Below are 16,867 nucleotides of genomic sequence, written 5' to 3'. Positions count from 1 at the left end.
GTGATGTTGACAATAGCGATGGTAGTAGTGGTGACGATAACGATGACATCGATTGTAATGGTAGCACTAACGGTGATAATGACGGTATAGAAAGGGAATTTTGCACCCATTTTTTTATGACAACTTGGCAAAAAAAAAAGGAGGCAAAGTGATAATATGAAAGTGAAGATTAAGTTGATGGGGAAAATGAGATTAAGAGGTTGTTATTAGATTGAGGTTTTTAATAGACTTGAATTGGCTTGATAATATGTGGGTTTTGATTTTAATGTTTAATGTTTTACGTGGATTTTGAAATACTTGATAAAATGTTTGGATTATTTTTTTCATGTTTTATGAATAAAAGTACATTCAAATCCTAAATGAAACAAATCAAATAAATATTGAATAACACTTATTTTTAATTTATTTTAGAATATATCAAATAAACATTAATCCAATAAAAGCAGATTTTTTAAAGTAGTTTTATAAAGACATAATTGAATAACACTTAATTTCATAAATCTATTAAAAACCTTTATTCAATAATATCTTTAAAAAAAAAGGACAACATTGGAATTAATACATAAAATATAAAGAATATCAAGGTTTTTTTTGTGAGGTGCTAGTTTCTTAATTATAGTTTTTTTGTTGGTTATAGAGTCAAATTTCCCTTTACTATAATAGAGTTAGAGTTTGGTAACACTAACCTTTTTATGTACAATCATCATGTTAAATTTACAAATAATAACATATCCATTATAAAAAAAAATCAATTGTGTTGGCTATATTGAATAAACAACAGGTAGATGAATGTTGATGGTGTGAAGTGTGAACACAGATATCTGTCGTTTAGCAGAAAAAAATTGATTTGAGAGATTAGAAAATCTGTTATTGTCAACTATAATTATCAACCGTTGGATACGGTAGGCGGACGACAGCGTCAATACGCCGGAAGAGTACTCCACCGCAATAATGCTGCTATCAAATCAATCACATTGGTCCGGTCCGTTTTTCTGAATCTATATTAGGATCGGAATACAATTTGAAACATTCTAAAGCTAAACCCATACTGAATGAACAATTAAAAAATCACAAAATCTAACCATTTTGAAACAGTCTAAATAAAACTCCTTGAACTAAATTTGAAACAGTCTAAAAACTCTATCCAAAACTTGCAGCAATTGAAAAAAAAAAGACTAAACCGAAAGTAACCAAAAACATTACCGTACTTTTCTGTCTATCTGTGATTCGTAGAAGAGAATTAAACCGGAAAATAACCGGTACCAAAACATTTAGGTCAACGAAAACGTATTGACTTTGTTTCTTTTTTTCGGAAAGACCAAAAACAATCCATTTCGCTGTCTTTGTTCCACTCAAACCCTAGAAAAAAATTATACTCTTCTTCTTCAATTCAATCTCTCTCAAGTTTTGATCTCTAAATCTCACAACACGATCCATGTCTTCATCTTTCTGATTCACCTACCTCTCTATTTTGATTTTTCCCTTTTCGAATTTCTCCATAGATGGCCGCAACAACAACCACGGCGGCGAGTATCAACGCCGAAGCCGGAGGTGGTGGTGGGGGAGCTGAAGACCGTGTTCTCGCTACGGCGCAACAGATCATGAAAAGCCTCAACACACCAAAAGAGGTTCGTGAAGATATGTTACTTATCTTCTCAAGCTTCGATAACCGTTTATCAAATATCAAAACCGCGATGACGAACCAGGAAGAGAATCAAAACGACGCTCTTGTGGCGCGTTTAGAGGCTGCAGAATCGGTTATTCATCGGTGGGATGGTGGTAATGATTCTTCTCGTCACTCGTCTTCGTCTTCTGGTAACTATCGTTCCTCTTCGTTTTCTCTTTCGTTTGATGAATCTCCGGAGGAAGCTACCGAGTTTCTTTCAGCTGTTGATGAGATTATCTCTTTGCTTGAGGATCTTTCGTCTGAGAATAAGCCTGATATGGTGGATAGAGCTGATAGTGCTTTGCAGATGGCTATGTCTCAGCTTGAAGATGAATTTAGACGGATTTTGATTCGTAACACTGTTCCTTTAGACGCTGAGCGACTCTATGGCTCGATGCGGCGTGTTTCGTTGTCCTTTGCTGATGGTGATGTTGTTGAGGATTTTGAGAATTTTGGTTTGGTTGCTGATGGAGATGGTAGTGGGAGTAGGAGGAGGTTGTTTCATGAGAGAGGAGGGAGTATAGGGTGTGATCTTTGGGTTGATTTGATTAATCCAACTGCTGTTGAAGATTTGAAGGAGATTGCAGAGCGGATGATTCGCGCTGGTTATGAGAAGGAGTGTGTTCAGGTTTATAGTTCGGTTAGGCGTGATGCTTTGGATGATTGTTTGATGATTCTTGGTGTTGAGAAGCTGAGTATAGAAGAAGTTCAGAAGATTGATTGGAAGTCTATGGATGAGAAGATGAAGAAGTGGATTCAAGCTGTGAAGATTACTGTTAGGGTTCTTCTTGTTGGTGAGAAAAAGATATGTGATGAGATCTTTAGCAGTTCGGAGTCGAGTAAAGAGGTTTGCTTTAACGAGACAACTAAAAGCTGTGTGATGCAGTTGTTGAATTTCGGAGAGGCTGTGGCGATTGGTAGAAGATCATCAGAGAAGTTGTTTAGGATTCTGGACATGTATGATGCGTTGGCTAATGTGTTGCAGACTTTAGAGGTGATGGTCACTGACTGTTTTGTGTGTAATGAGACCAAGGGGGTGTTGGAAGCACTGGGTGATGCTGCGAGGGGGACTTTTGTTGAGTTTGAGAATAATGTTCGGAATGAGACATCAAAGAGACCGACGACAAATGGTGAGGTTCATCCAATGATACGTTATGTGATGAATTACATGAAATTGATTGTGGATTATGCGGTGACCTTAAATTCGCTTCTGGAGAGTAATGAGTCAAGTGGCGTATCTGGTGATGATAGTACAGAAGAGATGTCTCCTCTTGCGAAAAGAATATTGGGGTTGATTACGTCGTTGGAATCAAATCTTGAAGATAAATCAAAGTTGTATGAAGATGGTGGGCTGCAACATGTGTTCATGATGAACAACATTTACTACATAGTTCAGAAGGTGAAGGATTCTGAGCTTGGTAAACTCTTGGGTGATGATTGGGTTAGAAAACGAAGAGGGCAGATACGTCAATATGCTACCGGTTACCTCAGGGCTTCCTGGAGCAGGGTGCTATCTGCTTTGAGGGACGAAAGTATGGGTGGAAGTTCAAGTGGTAGTCCGAGTTATGGACAAAGAAGCAACAATTCTTCCAAGATGGCGTTAAAAGAGAGATTCAGAGGTTTTAATGCCAGCTTTGAAGAGTTATACAGGCTGCAAACGGCTTGGAAGGTCCCGGATCCTCAACTTCGTGAAGAACTGAGAATATCTATATCAGAGAAAGTAATCCCGGCTTACCGGGCTTTCTTCGGAAGGAATAGGAGTCAACTAGAAGGTGGTAGGCATGCTGGAAAGTACATAAAGTACACACCAGATGACCTGGAGAGTTACTTACCAGACCTATTTGAAGGAAATCAATTGGTTATTCACCACCCGAGAAGGAAAAGTTAAGGCTCTTGCTAGAAGATGATGACGATTGACGAGGACTCTCTTGCTTGAAGGACAATCTTGTCTGTTTGAAAGATGATAGTGGCCAGGTAACATATAAGTCAGGGGTTTAAGTTATATATGTGAAAGTCGGGCTTACACCCTTTTTATACACTGTCAAAATTCTTATGTACATGTCTTAATACTTATCATGTTATGACCATGGGTTTTATATAATGATTATGCTCTTGAATCAAATGGTCTTTGCTATATATATGGAGCTGGATGATATTACTTTCTTGTTGTAACGTATCTCTGTACTTAGATTTGATAGTAAAAGTGTGTTTGTTGCATAGAAATGATAAGTTAAGAAAATTTCAGTTTATAATAGTGGGTGATTCCGCATTTTCCAAATCACAGATATAATCTGTTTCCAAGACTTCGGCCAAAAATCCAGTATGTATATACCCAAAGAAAACACAGGTTGAGCCACATTGGAGAGCAAATCTCATAAAAACATACATGTCACTTAGACCAGTGTGTTATTTTATTGGCACCAAAAAAAATGTTCTTGGTTTCAAGTTTTGTGTTCGAGTAGCTACAAAATACAAATCCAAGTTTCTTGGACAAGTACGACCATGGAAACTATTCATATCCACATACTTTGACATAGACTATGATAACAGAGTATGCATCTGCTACCTTTAACATTCCATCCCAAGCATTGTCGCTCGCTTCCAAGATTAACTTTAAAACGTGGAGCATCCTTCTTCTTGGGCTTGGAATCAGGTTGTGGCTCTCCCTAAGGAAATCATAGAAGATTTGGACAAAAAATTGATCAATTCAAAATTTAGATTTTCTTTAGAAAACAAGAAACATGCGTTTTATAATATTGTGGGTTACAAAAATAGTTTCAACATTTTATAAAGTGGTTAATGCGTTTAAACTGTGTTAAGCTGATGTTGTTTAATGTTTAGACTGCTTGATGTTTTAAAATTTGATCTCTAGAGATTTTTACATTCACGTTGAATTCGAAAAGAAGTAATTAATCTTGACGAAAAAGAAGGGGTTACACAAGTCTGAAGTTGTCCATCCTGATTCTCAAAGCAAAGGTATGATGATCTTCATGAGTCCTTGCGTTACATTGCACAATCTTCTATTTTGTTTTGTTTTGTTTTGTACTCATTTGCTTTTTTATTGCTACGTGTTTTTGTCTCTCTCCCTATGAATTTATATGTCTCTTTGCATGGATGGTTTTTTGCCTTAATGGCTTAATCGGAGTTTGGATTTCTCAATTTTCTTGGTCCATACTCTTCTCCTTCGTGTTGATATATGAGTTAGTGTGATTTAGTCTGGATTCAGGGAAGTATTTTTCTTGTTCTGTGAATAGCATATACTTGGGTTAGAAGAAACGAGGTCAGTCATGCATTAATTGATGGTATAAAGCATTAGTGGCAGTACTATTTTGATGATACAATAATGGCAACTTAACACTCTTGAAATATTTTTGGGTTGTTTCATTTTCTGATCTTGTGGCAGTAATGTTTTGTTATTCTTTCCAGATTTTATTCAAGAAACTACAATAAACCTGAGTTAGTATCAGTATGATTCTGATTCAGTGTTTTATGTTTTTTATATTTAAAAGTTGAAGGATGCTCCTATAATAGAATTGTTGTTGTATCTTGAAACAGGGTTATCTTATGTGAATGAGACTTAGATCTTATATTAAATCATTTTTAAACTCTTACACTCCAAAGACTCATTACAAACCACATTAAAACTATGACATATATGAACAAGTAAACTCTTACGGTTAGTAGTCGTATCTCCTTAATATTCTCAGATGCAAAGATTACAAAAACGGAGAGCAGTCTTGTTCTATCTCCCACTACTAACCGGTCTACGGACAAAGAACTGAGAACGTGTACTTGTTCAAGGAATCATGGATGGTCACAGGACCAGGTAATGTTGATCTTGGACCAGAGATTAGTGTTCTGATTGTGGTTGCAGTTATGCACTGCAACAGTCGTCCCATATAAGTTAGTGACTACAACAATGGAACAAATGCTACGGGGGAGGTTGCAGAAGTAAAGTAAGCCCTTAGCTACTTCATGTGATGAGACTTTACCATTTAATATCAAGTTTTGGTTCTTTCAATGGTGTTATGGTCTTTCTTGTTTTAATGAACTTAAGAGGACGAACCAATATATCGAGTCCACAACAAAAAACGAAGTTCCATTCTGTTCTATAAAGGATAACTTGAAAGGTTACATTGGGAAAGTTCATCAAGAGAAACTGAAAACCAAAAACAACTAACAAACAAATCAGCAGTTGGAGAAGAAAAGCCTTAGAAACATGCCCTGCATTAACTGCTTCCCAATTCCGTAAAGTGTTAATGGAAATTCCTTTGCAGGTTTCTCTCTCAGTCCCATGTCAATTCCCTGAATTGGTGGAAGTAACCGATCTTTCAATCTTCAATTGGAGAACCATGGTAATCCAGACTGAAGGCAGTTTTGTCCCTCCGGTAAGGGAACTATAGGTCCCAAGAAGAGACGCCATAGATCAAGAATGATTGTTACCAACATAGCAGCACCCAAAGCATCAACAGCCACTCGAGATAAATCCCATTCATCAGTTGATTTCTCATCCATCCTGCAAACAATGAATAAAACATATGAAAACAGATAGACAACAACTCGAGGTAATCAAATAGCAATAAGAAGGTGAGACGGAAGCATATCACAGAGACTGTTCAAAGAACTCCTCAAGACACTTGAGAAAGACCTGGTTCTCCATTTAAGTCTTTAATTCCTATATTTTAAGACTCTCAAGAAAATTCAATCAATTAATCCGGTGTATCTAACAACTATCACTTGTCTCAGTTTTGATATGCAACAGTCATGAAGGTGAAAAGATTCACTGCTTCTATGAGATGATAGAAAACTATGCTTTCTTTACCTGAAGAACATTGGGAAGCTCACAATGAAGTAAATGGCATAGAAAAGACATCCAACTCTGTACATGGCACTTCGGTCCACAAACTCATAGTAAGGAAACTGCACAAGTTTGAAAACAAAAACAGAACATATGAGCGGTTATTGTCAAGTGACTAGTTTCTAAACAAGATTCTAGAATGATTAAGTAGATAAACGTAGTCTTTAAGCAGACTATAAGAGGAATTTGTGATATATGATAAAACACCAAGTAGAGAGCTCTTTTTATAGGAAATTATCAAAGAAATGTAGACATCACAACGTACATTTGCGATAGCAATAGTCTCCAAGTATGCAATGAAATAAGAAAGCGCAAGTATCCATGCAGCCTCAAAACACCATTTCAGAGAATCTGGTAAATCAGCAGTGGAATGGCGTAGCCTCCGAAGAGTAATGTTCGATGCAACGTGGTAAAAGAGGAAGCAAACATGTGTTAGGAAGAATGTTGTGTGAGGCACCTGTTCAACACAAAACCCCTGCCATAAGCTCATGGAAACAAGAAAACTACTCAATAGAACAAATCTGCCGAGATAATGCTGTGCTTACATTATTCATTTTCCATGATGGAAAAGTATAGGACGCTCCAAGAACTTTAAAGAAATAGTGAGTCCAAAAGTAGTTTCCGACATAGCTGAAAACAATTATCCAGAGATTTGCCTGTGGTAAAAACATGTTCCAATCAGTACAACTATGGATGAGATCTTGAGAACTCTCACCAGTACTCAAGGAAGTTAAAACAAGTTCTAAAAATAGTTTGAAACTAGAACTGGCAAGCCAAAATGTCATGCACATAGAAAAAAAGCTTGCCTTAACCCAATAGCGGTCCTTCCAACATAAACTTCTGTCGGCCTGAAAGAATAATGCATATATTCTGAGTCCATATGGTAAGGAAAACAATAGAGATTTGCATTCAATTGGAAGCAAGTAGCTAGTAGACAAACAAGTATAGCACCACGAACACGTTAGCTCACAGTGAAAGCAAAAGTTGTCAAAAAGTAACCTTTCCAACGAGTAACATGGGTATAACGAAAGCAGGAACAGCTGAAACCAAAGCTAGAAGCAGATACTCCAACTCCGTGAATGTCTGCTAGTTTGCAAAGTAACTAACACTTATTAGTACTTCTTCAATACCACTTAAAAGACAACTTCATACAACAGTAAAATTTTCAGATCTCTAAAACACTGACATGGTAAACAATGAGACATCATTTCATAAACTTTGTTGATCTAATTTAGCAGATAAAAAAAAGTGAATAGCTACTTCAACTCTGTCTCATCGTCTCCTAAATACATCAGACACTTAAAAACAATGCTCATTTGATGATCGCATAGACCTCGTAAAGCTTGTAAGGAACAACGATGCCTAAACAGAGAGTGAGCCAAAAAGGAGTGTAGAAGAGGAAGAAGAGCTCTCCCCATCTCTTGCTCGGATTCGGTGCCAGCCACAAGCTCGGTGAAGAAGATCCTATCAAATGTAAATCAAAAAAATCAGGGAATGGGGACGAGAGATTCGAATCAGAAGAAGAAGAAGAGATCGGCGATAGTTTTACCTGACATAATCGCTCCGCCGGAGAATCTTAGAAACGTTGACTTGAGTAGTGTGAGTGAGTGAGCCGAGATTTTGTGTACGGGCGACCAAATAGATCCCAATCAAGCTGACGTGGCAGATGTACTCAGTGATGATGATTTTGACGAAAGCTAGATCCGCTCGCTCATCGTTCCTATTATTTTACCGTTTATTATGACATCACCTCTTTTTTCTACTTCTTTGTTGCTAAATTGTTATATTTGTTGTTCCCTTTTCCCAACATAAGAAGTGGGCCTATGTTAATTTAATTCTAAAATAATATGTAATCTAATTTTATTTTTTATTGTTAAATTTGATTTTAAAAAAATGTATATAGCAAATTGAAACTTTTGAGGTAAAGAGTTTATTTATATTTTTAGAATTTTCAAAAAGCAGATGTATGTGATCGTAAAAACGTTTACAATATATGTAAAGTTGGAAAAAAAAAAGCTTATATTATGTACTATTTTGAATTTTATAGTATTATTTTGCATTTTTTGGAAAACTCTTTTATTAATGTTAAGAATTTAGAAAAATACAAAAACTTATTAATAAATAAATATACAAAAATTATCAAGAAAGAAACTAATGATGTAGTATTCATTCATATCTTTAATAACCAAACATTGATGGAGTTTGGCTTTCAAAAAAAAAAAAGAAAAATGTGGGTTTTCAAGAGTTTAATTGTCTTATTGACGAAAAGTGAATGTGGTCTAGTGGTATACTGATATTCATAAGTCTACCATAAACTAGCAAAATCTTCAACCTCAGTACTTAATATCAAATTAAGTTTCTTAACACTAGTGTTAATTGGACAAATGACCGGTCCATCGTGCCTTAAAACCGAAAAAATGTGTTAGACTCTACTTATTCTATGTTTTCTAGTCCGCTTTTTTTGGTTCACTTGACCTAAAACATAATGGTTTGTTGGAAGTATTATATGATATTTGATTTTATGTAATTATGAAAAATGTGCGATATTAGATGTGTAAGAAGAAAGACTCGTTTTCAGAGTTGGGTGTGTCACCAACCCCAGGCAGGTTGTTGTTGTTCGAAGGGCAGGCCTTTGTAGTTGTTGGCACAGTTAAGGGTAAAATCGTAAAACGGTGAAAGAAAACATTGGAAGCATCGAATCCAATACACGCACTTCAAAAAGAGAACACAACTCCACCGGACCAAATCTAATTCTCTTGTAAGAGACGACGACGACGAACATGGCAACGAGCAGTGCGGCTTCTGTTGATATGGAAGATATTCAGACTGTTGATCTCATGTCTGAGCTTCTTCGCCGTATGAAATGTGCCTCTAAACCTGACAAACGTCTCGTTTTCATCGGTACAATCATCTCTTTCGTTACCTCTGAATCTTTCACTCAATCGGTACTTTAGGTTTGATCTCTGTGAAAATTGTGTAGCGAAAGTTCCGATTTTTATCTGTTTTAGTGTGTAAAAATTGCATTTTGCTGTTATCGTTAATGCTTTATCTGATGATCATAGCGAAGGGATTGTGAATTTGTGTTTTTTGGTTCAATAGAAAGGAAGAATTGAGTTTTGGTTCATGTATGATTTGGAATTTGCAGGTCCACCTGGTTCAGGGAAAGGTACACAGTCTCCGGTCATAAAGGATGAGTTTTGTTTGTGTCATTTGTCTACTGGTGACATGCTTAGAGCTGCTGTTGCTGCTAAGACTCCTCTTGGTGTGAAGGCAAAGGAAGCAATGGATAAGGGAGAGCTTGTTTCTGATGACTTGGTTGTTGGTATCATGGATGAAGCAATGAACAGACCCAAATGTCAGAAAGGTTTCATTCTTGATGGGTTCCCGCGGACTGTGACTCAAGCAGAGAAGGTTTCTGGTTCTTTTCTGTGGTTAGTTGTTTGTGTATCTGCTCGCTCTTGTAAATGTTCTGACTTTTTTTGTTTATAAATCTTGTAGCTTGATGAGATGCTTAATAGAAGGGGAGCTCAGATAGATAAGGTGCTTAATTTTGCGATCGATGATTCGGTTCTCGAAGAAAGAATTACTGGAAGGTGGATTCACCCTTCAAGTGGAAGAAGCTATCATACTAAATTCGCACCTCCTAAAGTTCCAGGAGTCGATGATGTAAGAAAAACCATCAAATTCTGATTCATCATTTTGACTTAGTAAATCGAGTTCTCTCTTGTGATTTGATCTCTGTATCAACTTCGTTGTTTGTTAGCTGACTGGAGAGCCATTGATTCAACGTAAAGATGACAATGCGGATGTTCTTAGATCAAGGCTAGATGCATTCCACAAGCAGACGCAACCGGTATGTTTCCTTATAGTACATGAACTTGAGGACTATCAGAGAATTTGACATTTGTTCTTGTTGTTGTTGTTGCAGGTAATTGACTATTATGCGAAGAAGGAGAATCTGGTGAACATACCGGCAGAGAAGGCCCCGGAAGAGGTTACAAAAGTGGTGAAGAAGGTTGTGTCTACATGAAACTGAAAAACGAAATGGCATCAGTTTAAGATGTATCTTTTTTTGCTTATCTTAAATAACTCTCCTGAGTTTTTTTATTTGTTTCCCCCGGAATGTCTTTTGTCTTGAGAGCAACATTTGCTGCAGTTTTGTGCAGTGTGTTTCACTAAGGCTTATTGTTTGCGACTGGAAATGTCAGGTGAATAAAGGAAAAACAAAATCGTAGTAAAATAGTGGAAGATTGAAAACATTAGAATCGCATAACATTGAAAACAAAATGGTAGCTTATAAAGAATTGGTGATCAACTGTAAGAATTGGTAGAGCAGGAATCCAACAGATTCCAACGGAATTGTATATAGATCATCTCATCATCACAATGAGATAAGCGATATGAAACCATAGTTAGTGAAATTCAAGTTTTTCAGATTTATAGATTTATTTTGGATAACAAAAAAAGGAATAAAATACAAGTAATTCATATATTTGAATAAAGATATCATCATTACAATTTGAGCTTCAATGAACTTGGATGGTAAGATAAATTTTGAAAATGTTTGGGGTATAAAATGTTGAATTGTATTCTTATTATTTATTTAAATAATAGTTTTTGCCTATATTTTTTCAGTCAAATCTACTATATATTAAAAAGAATATTTTCGGGAAAATATCTTCAGTGTACCATACTTAGAACACATTCCATATTAGAAAATATTAAATCTTATTCTTTAGTTCTAAGATGATAAGATAAGATTTATGACAATGTTATAAAACTTAAACATAGTCAATAGTTCTAACAATTTGTAAAAGTATCTTGTAATGACGAAATCAAATTTTTTTACTGTGATAGCATTGTTTGTTCTCCTCTTTGTTGGTGTTCTTGAAGCCAACAAGAAGAGCCTCTTACATGAATCTGAAGATTTTCGACAGTCCGAAAGTTTGCTTAAAAAATCAGTTGATCCAATACGCGTCACAAGATGGCTCGTTCCCCCTTCAGGACCTAGTACCAAAGAATCACCGGGTACAAGATGGTTCGTTCCACCTTCAGGTCCTAGTACCAAAGAACCACTAGTTAGGAGATGGTTTGTTCCACCCTCAGGACCTAGTACCAAAGAACCACCGGTTGCACACAACGCAAATATGAATTTATGGTGACCATCACAACGTCTGGTTTTAGGAATGTTACCTAAGAATGTTCCAATTCCTCCAATGAGAACTAGCAAAAAAAAAAACTTTAAATCCATAAAAAAATATGTCTTGAATTTCTTTTTTTTTTAAAGCAAATCTAGTGTAAATCATAATCCAACCAAAGTTCTAGCTACAATAAAAACAGGAGCGTTTTATTAGTGTGCTAGTGTTCAATAAAATATGCATCAACATTTCTTTCTTTCTTTTTTAATTATTTCTTGTAGTTTTAAAAAATACGGGTTTAATTATCTTATTTTGATGAATTTAAGATTAAAGTTGTCAAATTTCAAGAATTTGGATTCCAATGAACAATCAAATTTAAATTATCTTAAAGAGTTGGCATCGTCATGTTCATATACTTCATAGTTACATATACACACATTCAGTCCATAATGCAATATATATATGCAATTTAATTTATCTTAAAGAGTTGGCACTGGAACTATGAATTGGTAATATTATTAGTTATTGTTCAATATTTAAGAATCAGAAAACTAAAGTTAAACTATAATTTTATGAATTTACAAGTTTATTATTTCAAAACTATAAAAATATTTTACAAACCATAAAAGTGAATCTTAATAAAATATAAAGTATTTACAAGAAAAATGGTTGGTTAAATAATTATCAAAACATTCTTATAAGCAGTAAAATGTTCTTATTTTTTAACAAATTTTTTGTAAAAAAATTGAATAAAAAATAAAAATTATGACCACATTGCAATTGTTTAACCACAACATATTTTGTGCATTTATCTGACATGGCATTCATAATTTCTCTGTTAGAATTTGGACCGTCATAATAGTAGTTACTCATTTTCTTATTTTAATCAATAATTACACAAAATAAATAATTATAATGGAAAATTTAACTTCGGCCGGTTATAACATTTCCATTCTGCACTGTGTTCTATATTCATGGTCTATAAACTTTTATGAGGTTACAGTCTTGTTATAACTCACCGAAATCCGGAACATTGAAAAAATAGTAGATATGCATATTTTATACTACTTATATTTTCCACCAATTATATACATGCTAAAAGTATCTTCTTCTAGAATTACATTGAGTTGGATTATAAATAGGTTATGTGGACAACTATTGAATCGTACTGAAATAATAGTGATTGAAAATTAATTAGATAACATGTCTATTAAACGACACATGACATTTTACATGATTATATTTTTTTCTTATCTTCAACTAATATCTACTTAATTGATCATATCTGTACTTTTTTTTGTCAAACGAATAGTTAGATACTAATACTAAATTTCATGCGGTTTATTGTTTTGTAATTTAGTGAAATCCGGAAGATTTCGTAGTCGTAGTAGATATTTATAAAGTGTGTATTATACTATTAATATTATACTTTCCACCAATTATATGCATGCAAAAAGTATCTTCTTCTGGAAATAAATGCAACCCCACATCCAAAGGAGATTCGTGTCACAGCGTTACTCCCCACGTGTCACAATCTCCCCATCCTACATGCTAATAATAGAAACCAAACTTAAAAAAAAGAATCTCAAAACTTTTGAACGTAGAAAACAGCAAACAAGATCACGGCATGTGTCCTCTCATCTCAAAACCAAAACCCTCGCGTTCTGTTACACGTAACTCCAAAGTCGCAGCCTTATGTGTCTACCTTTAATCGCACCGCACCTAATAGCCACTCCTCGCTCTCCTATTGGTCACCACTTCCCTCGTACTTCGAGTCTCAATGTCGGATTCAAACAAAACGCCACGTCTCTAACCTTCGTCCAATCACGTCGTTGCGCTGTTCATCGTTTGGTCTCGCACGTGGCAAGGTTTTCTCCAAACGTGTCGACGTAAGAGTTTTCTTTTCTTTATATACACACCAAACACTTCTTCTCCAACAAAACAAACTTGTTTGTTAGACAAAACATGAATTTCCGGGGAGGTTGTTGTATTGCGAGGTACGGTGGTAGTGGTGGTGGAAATGATATGTCGAAGGTTGATCGGATTATGCTCCGGTACCGTCCGATTGCACCGAGACCTGATTCTGGTGGATCTCCTGCTTCACCGACGGAGAAGAATGGATCGGTGATAACTAACGTTTCGTCGAGATCACGGAGAGGTAAGAGAAAATATTCAAAGGAGAATAATAGTAGCAGTACCGGATCCGTTAATAGTAACGGTAACAGCAAACGACAGAGAAACGATGAGACGAAGAACGGATCTGGTGGTGGTAGAGAGATCGTGACGTTGCCTCTTCTTCCAGAGACTCCTGAGAAGAAAGACTCGCCGTTGAAGGCTAAGGCGGCGCCGGAGTTAGGTGCGGCGGCGTTGTGGCTGAGTTTTAATGACGGAGCTAGTTATAACAGACGTTATCAGACAGAGTTAATGACGGAAACGGTTGTGTCGTCGTTGTTGACGGTGGAGTGTGTAACGGAGAGATTGATGGAGGGAGAGTATGAGTTAGGGTGTACGGACGAGGAGAGGAAGATGAATCTTGAGAGAGACACGTGTCCTGGTTTTATATCGGACGGTTTAGGGAGAGTCATTTGGACGAACGGTTCTTACAGAGAGTTGGTGGTTGGGAAAGATCATGAGCAGTGTAGTAAGATGAGTGTGTGGCTTGTGATGAAGGAGAAGCCTTTGGTAACGTACCGGACTTTTACGTGTAGAATGAGATTGCAGTACACGTGTCGTGATAAGGAGGTGAGTTCGATTACTTCGTTCTGTGATGTTTGGAGGATGAGTGACGGTGGCTTTGCGTGGCGGCTTGATGTTGATGCTGCACTTTGCCTTGGACGGTGAGGATTGGGCCGTTGGATTAGAGATGATGTTAGATTGATGAGATGAGGATATTTAATAACGACATGCAAGTTAGATAGATATTTGGACTTCCAACTTTATGAGTGTACATACATATTTCGCAATTTTGTAGCTTTTAAGTTTTAACATTTTGATTTCAATGTTCTGTTTTAATTTGTAGTGTTTGGTGTTTTATTCTTCTTCTTTTTTGGGGTTTGTATAAAAACTCTTGGTTAGTCGGTATCTTTCTTTTTTCTAGTATTGTGCTTTGTAGGATTATGGAATTAGTACTTAGGTGAGGATCTTATGTTTAATCACACAATGGAATGCATTAAATTTTTTGCTTACTCTTAGAAAAAGCTTAACCTTCAAATTAATTTGGAGATATTTGTTAAAACACATGAGGTGAAGTAGACTCCTTAGTACTTAGTACATGTATAATAACGTAAAGTTTCATTAAAAGTCTTGAAACTAAGATCGGATAATATTTTCAACATCATACGTTGAAATTCCACTCCTATTCTCCTAGGAAAATCGATATGCACTTTACATTTGGAAACACTTGATGACATAAAAGAGACTACGTTTAAAACTGCACTAGACTAAATCAACTGTTATTTCCATCGTTATGAGATTCTCGTAGCCGTAGGCCGTAGGTAAAATACTTCATGTCTCTCTACACATGGCCAATTGGATACATTTTCACCAAAGCTCTTACGTAAGGAATTTGACTAATTTCTAATTAAGTAAGTTGAGCGTTTGATATATCATATATATCATCTTATATTTTCACATATTATAGTTTTGACGTTAGAGCCGTCAATGATAGATACAGAAAACCATTTATATTTCTTCGTTTCCAACCACTTTCCTATTATATTTTTAGTTAGGAATAAGTTTATTAAATGTTGAAAAGATTATTACATATATATGATGAATCATTCTTTCTTTTGGATCAAATATTCTATGATAGAATTTCTCTAGGATCTAGGAGGAGGACATGGTCGTCCACTGCCTCCTCCAGGAGGTGTACAACTAGGGTATACTTTTATCTTGACCTCTTTGAACACCGATCGTTCCCAAACCTTTTCTCCTGTAATTTTGTTCCAAAAAGAAAACATTAGCAACTACCCAATCAATTTTTCAAACTTCAACTAACTTATGTGTTATAGCATATTCTTCAAATTAATTGTTATTTTACTTTCCAGTGTAAAATTTTATTTTATACGTATTTATATTTAGAAGATTATTTTGACAAACAAACAAAAAATGCAAATATGTTAATAACAAGAAGCAGTCTAACCGCCACCATTCATGGTTTACCCATACATGCACTGGAATCGAAACTATTGTAATATTCGGTTTTAGCTTTTCTATATTGTATTCTAGAAAATCTCAACTGCAAACAAATCAATATCGTTATGGAAAAATGCTCGGAATGATAATAATGATAAAATCTTACGTAGGTTTGGAGATTCATACTGTACTCGAGCCAATGCTGTGTTTGATAATCCAGAAAGCAAGAGAGAGCTCAAAGTTAGTAAGCAAACCACGACGTTATACATTTTCTTCATTGATTTAAATGTAAGAATTTCAAAACGTAAATTCAACTATAAATAGAGAATTAGTGAACTCACGTTACGGTGTTCAATTCTATATTATACTTTTAAAAAATGAGATCAAGTCTTCTATTTTGAATCGGTCAACTTCAATTTTAATTCTTGTGGAGCACCATGTCCAGGTTCTATGTTCAAGTGAGCTTGATTTAAACCGCAATAGCTTTTGTTATTCAATAAAAAATCGAAGAAATATTGAATAAGTTCGGTTTTACACCAAGTAACATCCCATATAAAGTTATCTTACTCTTCTCATTATAAGATGTAAGCTTGGATGAACACATGCATGTGAACCCAAATTCTTACAACATATAAGACTTGAATAAATACATGTGAACGGTGATTAACTGCAACTTGATCATTCATGACATAGATGAGAGATCCCAAAGAATTCTTCAATAGAAAAATATACACTTATAGTCGTATATATTGTTTTTGGTTCTTGTCATCATTTTAAAAGAGAACAGTACCCTACTTTATGAAGAACAACACAAACAAAACTGTTCCCAAATACATTTTGGTTAGTAGCCAAAATAAGAAAAATGGGTCTACAAGTGAAGGCATACATGTATAGAAGTGAAACAATGACAATTGTATTTCGCTAATTAACAACATGAATCAATATGCATCAAATCTCTTTCATGGACTGAATTACGACTCATGGAAATACGAGAAAACAAAATTTGCTTGAGAAATTTATCAAAAAGAATTTTCTTAAAAAGAAAAATTTATTAGTTTACATAAAAAAAGA

General features: G+C 35.4%; 6 protein-coding genes and 1 long non-coding RNA gene across 10 annotated transcripts; 5 read left to right on the top strand and 2 right to left on the bottom strand.

The window, feature by feature from the left end:
- The first annotated feature begins 1,120 nt into the window (after window positions 1–1,120).
- EXO70F1 (exocyst subunit exo70 family protein F1) lies at window positions 1,121–3,881 on the top strand. Its single transcript, NM_124420.3, has one exon. The coding sequence runs from the start codon at window positions 1,503–1,505 to the stop codon at window positions 3,552–3,554; it is 2,052 nt and encodes a 683-aa protein (NP_199849.2). The 5' UTR covers window positions 1,121–1,502; the 3' UTR covers window positions 3,555–3,881.
- A 1,708-nt stretch (window positions 3,882–5,589) lies between these two features.
- CPI1 (cyclopropyl isomerase) lies at window positions 5,590–8,294 on the bottom strand. 3 transcript variants are annotated; one of them, NM_001203575.1, is made up of 9 exons: window positions 8,074–8,269; window positions 7,858–7,988; window positions 7,524–7,607; window positions 7,331–7,372; window positions 7,070–7,180; window positions 6,790–6,981; window positions 6,489–6,586; window positions 6,110–6,182; window positions 5,687–5,971 (listed from the first exon to the last, which is right to left on the bottom strand). In NM_001203575.1, the coding sequence occupies exons 1-9, from the start codon at window positions 8,078–8,080 to the stop codon at window positions 5,855–5,857; spliced, it is 855 nt and encodes a 284-aa protein (NP_001190504.1). In that variant the 5' UTR covers window positions 8,081–8,269; the 3' UTR covers window positions 5,687–5,854. The 3 variants fall into 3 exon arrangements, with proteins under 3 accessions (NP_568727.1, NP_001331972.1, NP_001190504.1); NM_124419.5 differs by having other exon boundaries at window positions 5,590–6,182; window positions 8,074–8,294; NM_001344891.1 differs by having other exon boundaries at window positions 5,590–6,182; window positions 7,524–7,988; window positions 8,074–8,294.
- An 831-nt stretch (window positions 8,295–9,125) lies between these two features.
- Window positions 9,126–10,821, top strand: AT5G50370 (Adenylate kinase family protein). 2 transcript variants are annotated; one of them, NM_124418.4, is made up of 5 exons: window positions 9,126–9,425; window positions 9,670–9,935; window positions 10,023–10,190; window positions 10,288–10,377; window positions 10,453–10,821. In NM_124418.4, exons 1-5 carry the CDS (start codon window positions 9,305–9,307, stop codon window positions 10,552–10,554), a joined length of 747 nt encoding a protein of 248 aa, NP_199848.1. In that variant the 5' UTR covers window positions 9,126–9,304; the 3' UTR covers window positions 10,555–10,821. The 2 variants fall into 2 exon arrangements, with proteins under 2 accessions (NP_199848.1, NP_001331971.1); NM_001344890.1 differs by having other exon boundaries at window positions 10,288–10,821.
- A 338-nt stretch (window positions 10,822–11,159) lies between these two features.
- AT5G50365 (uncharacterized protein) lies at window positions 11,160–11,810 on the bottom strand (the record flags this gene model as incomplete). Its single annotated transcript, NM_001344889.1, has 2 exons — window positions 11,374–11,810; window positions 11,160–11,165 (listed from the first exon to the last, which is right to left on the bottom strand). The coding sequence occupies exons 1-2, from the start codon at window positions 11,773–11,775 to the stop codon at window positions 11,160–11,162; spliced, it is 408 nt and encodes a 135-aa protein (NP_001332699.1). The 5' UTR covers window positions 11,776–11,810.
- On the top strand, window positions 11,395–11,757 carry AT5G07615. The gene has a single exon (NR_143017.1). It is a non-coding gene; the product is annotated as an other RNA (long non-coding RNA).
- Window positions 11,811–13,357: 1,547 nt separating the features above from the next.
- AT5G50361 (uncharacterized protein) lies at window positions 13,358–13,555 on the top strand (the record flags this gene model as incomplete). Its single annotated transcript, NM_001125936.1, has 1 exon — window positions 13,358–13,555. One exon carries the CDS (start codon window positions 13,358–13,360, stop codon window positions 13,553–13,555), a length of 198 nt encoding a protein of 65 aa, NP_001119408.1.
- Window positions 13,556–13,581: 26 nt separating this feature from the next.
- On the top strand, window positions 13,582–14,847 carry AT5G50360 (von willebrand factor A domain protein). The gene has a single exon (NM_124417.3). It carries the CDS (start codon window positions 13,628–13,630, stop codon window positions 14,501–14,503), a length of 876 nt encoding a protein of 291 aa, NP_199847.1. The 5' UTR covers window positions 13,582–13,627; the 3' UTR covers window positions 14,504–14,847.
- Window positions 14,848–16,867: the final 2,020 nt, after the last annotated feature.

Source organism: Arabidopsis thaliana, chromosome 5 (assembly GCF_000001735.4).
Source record: "Arabidopsis thaliana chromosome 5, partial sequence".
NCBI lineage: Eukaryota > Viridiplantae > Streptophyta > Magnoliopsida > Brassicales > Brassicaceae > Arabidopsis > Arabidopsis thaliana.
Note: the sequence above shows the minus strand (reverse complement) of the source record. Positions and strands in the feature narration are given on the sequence as shown.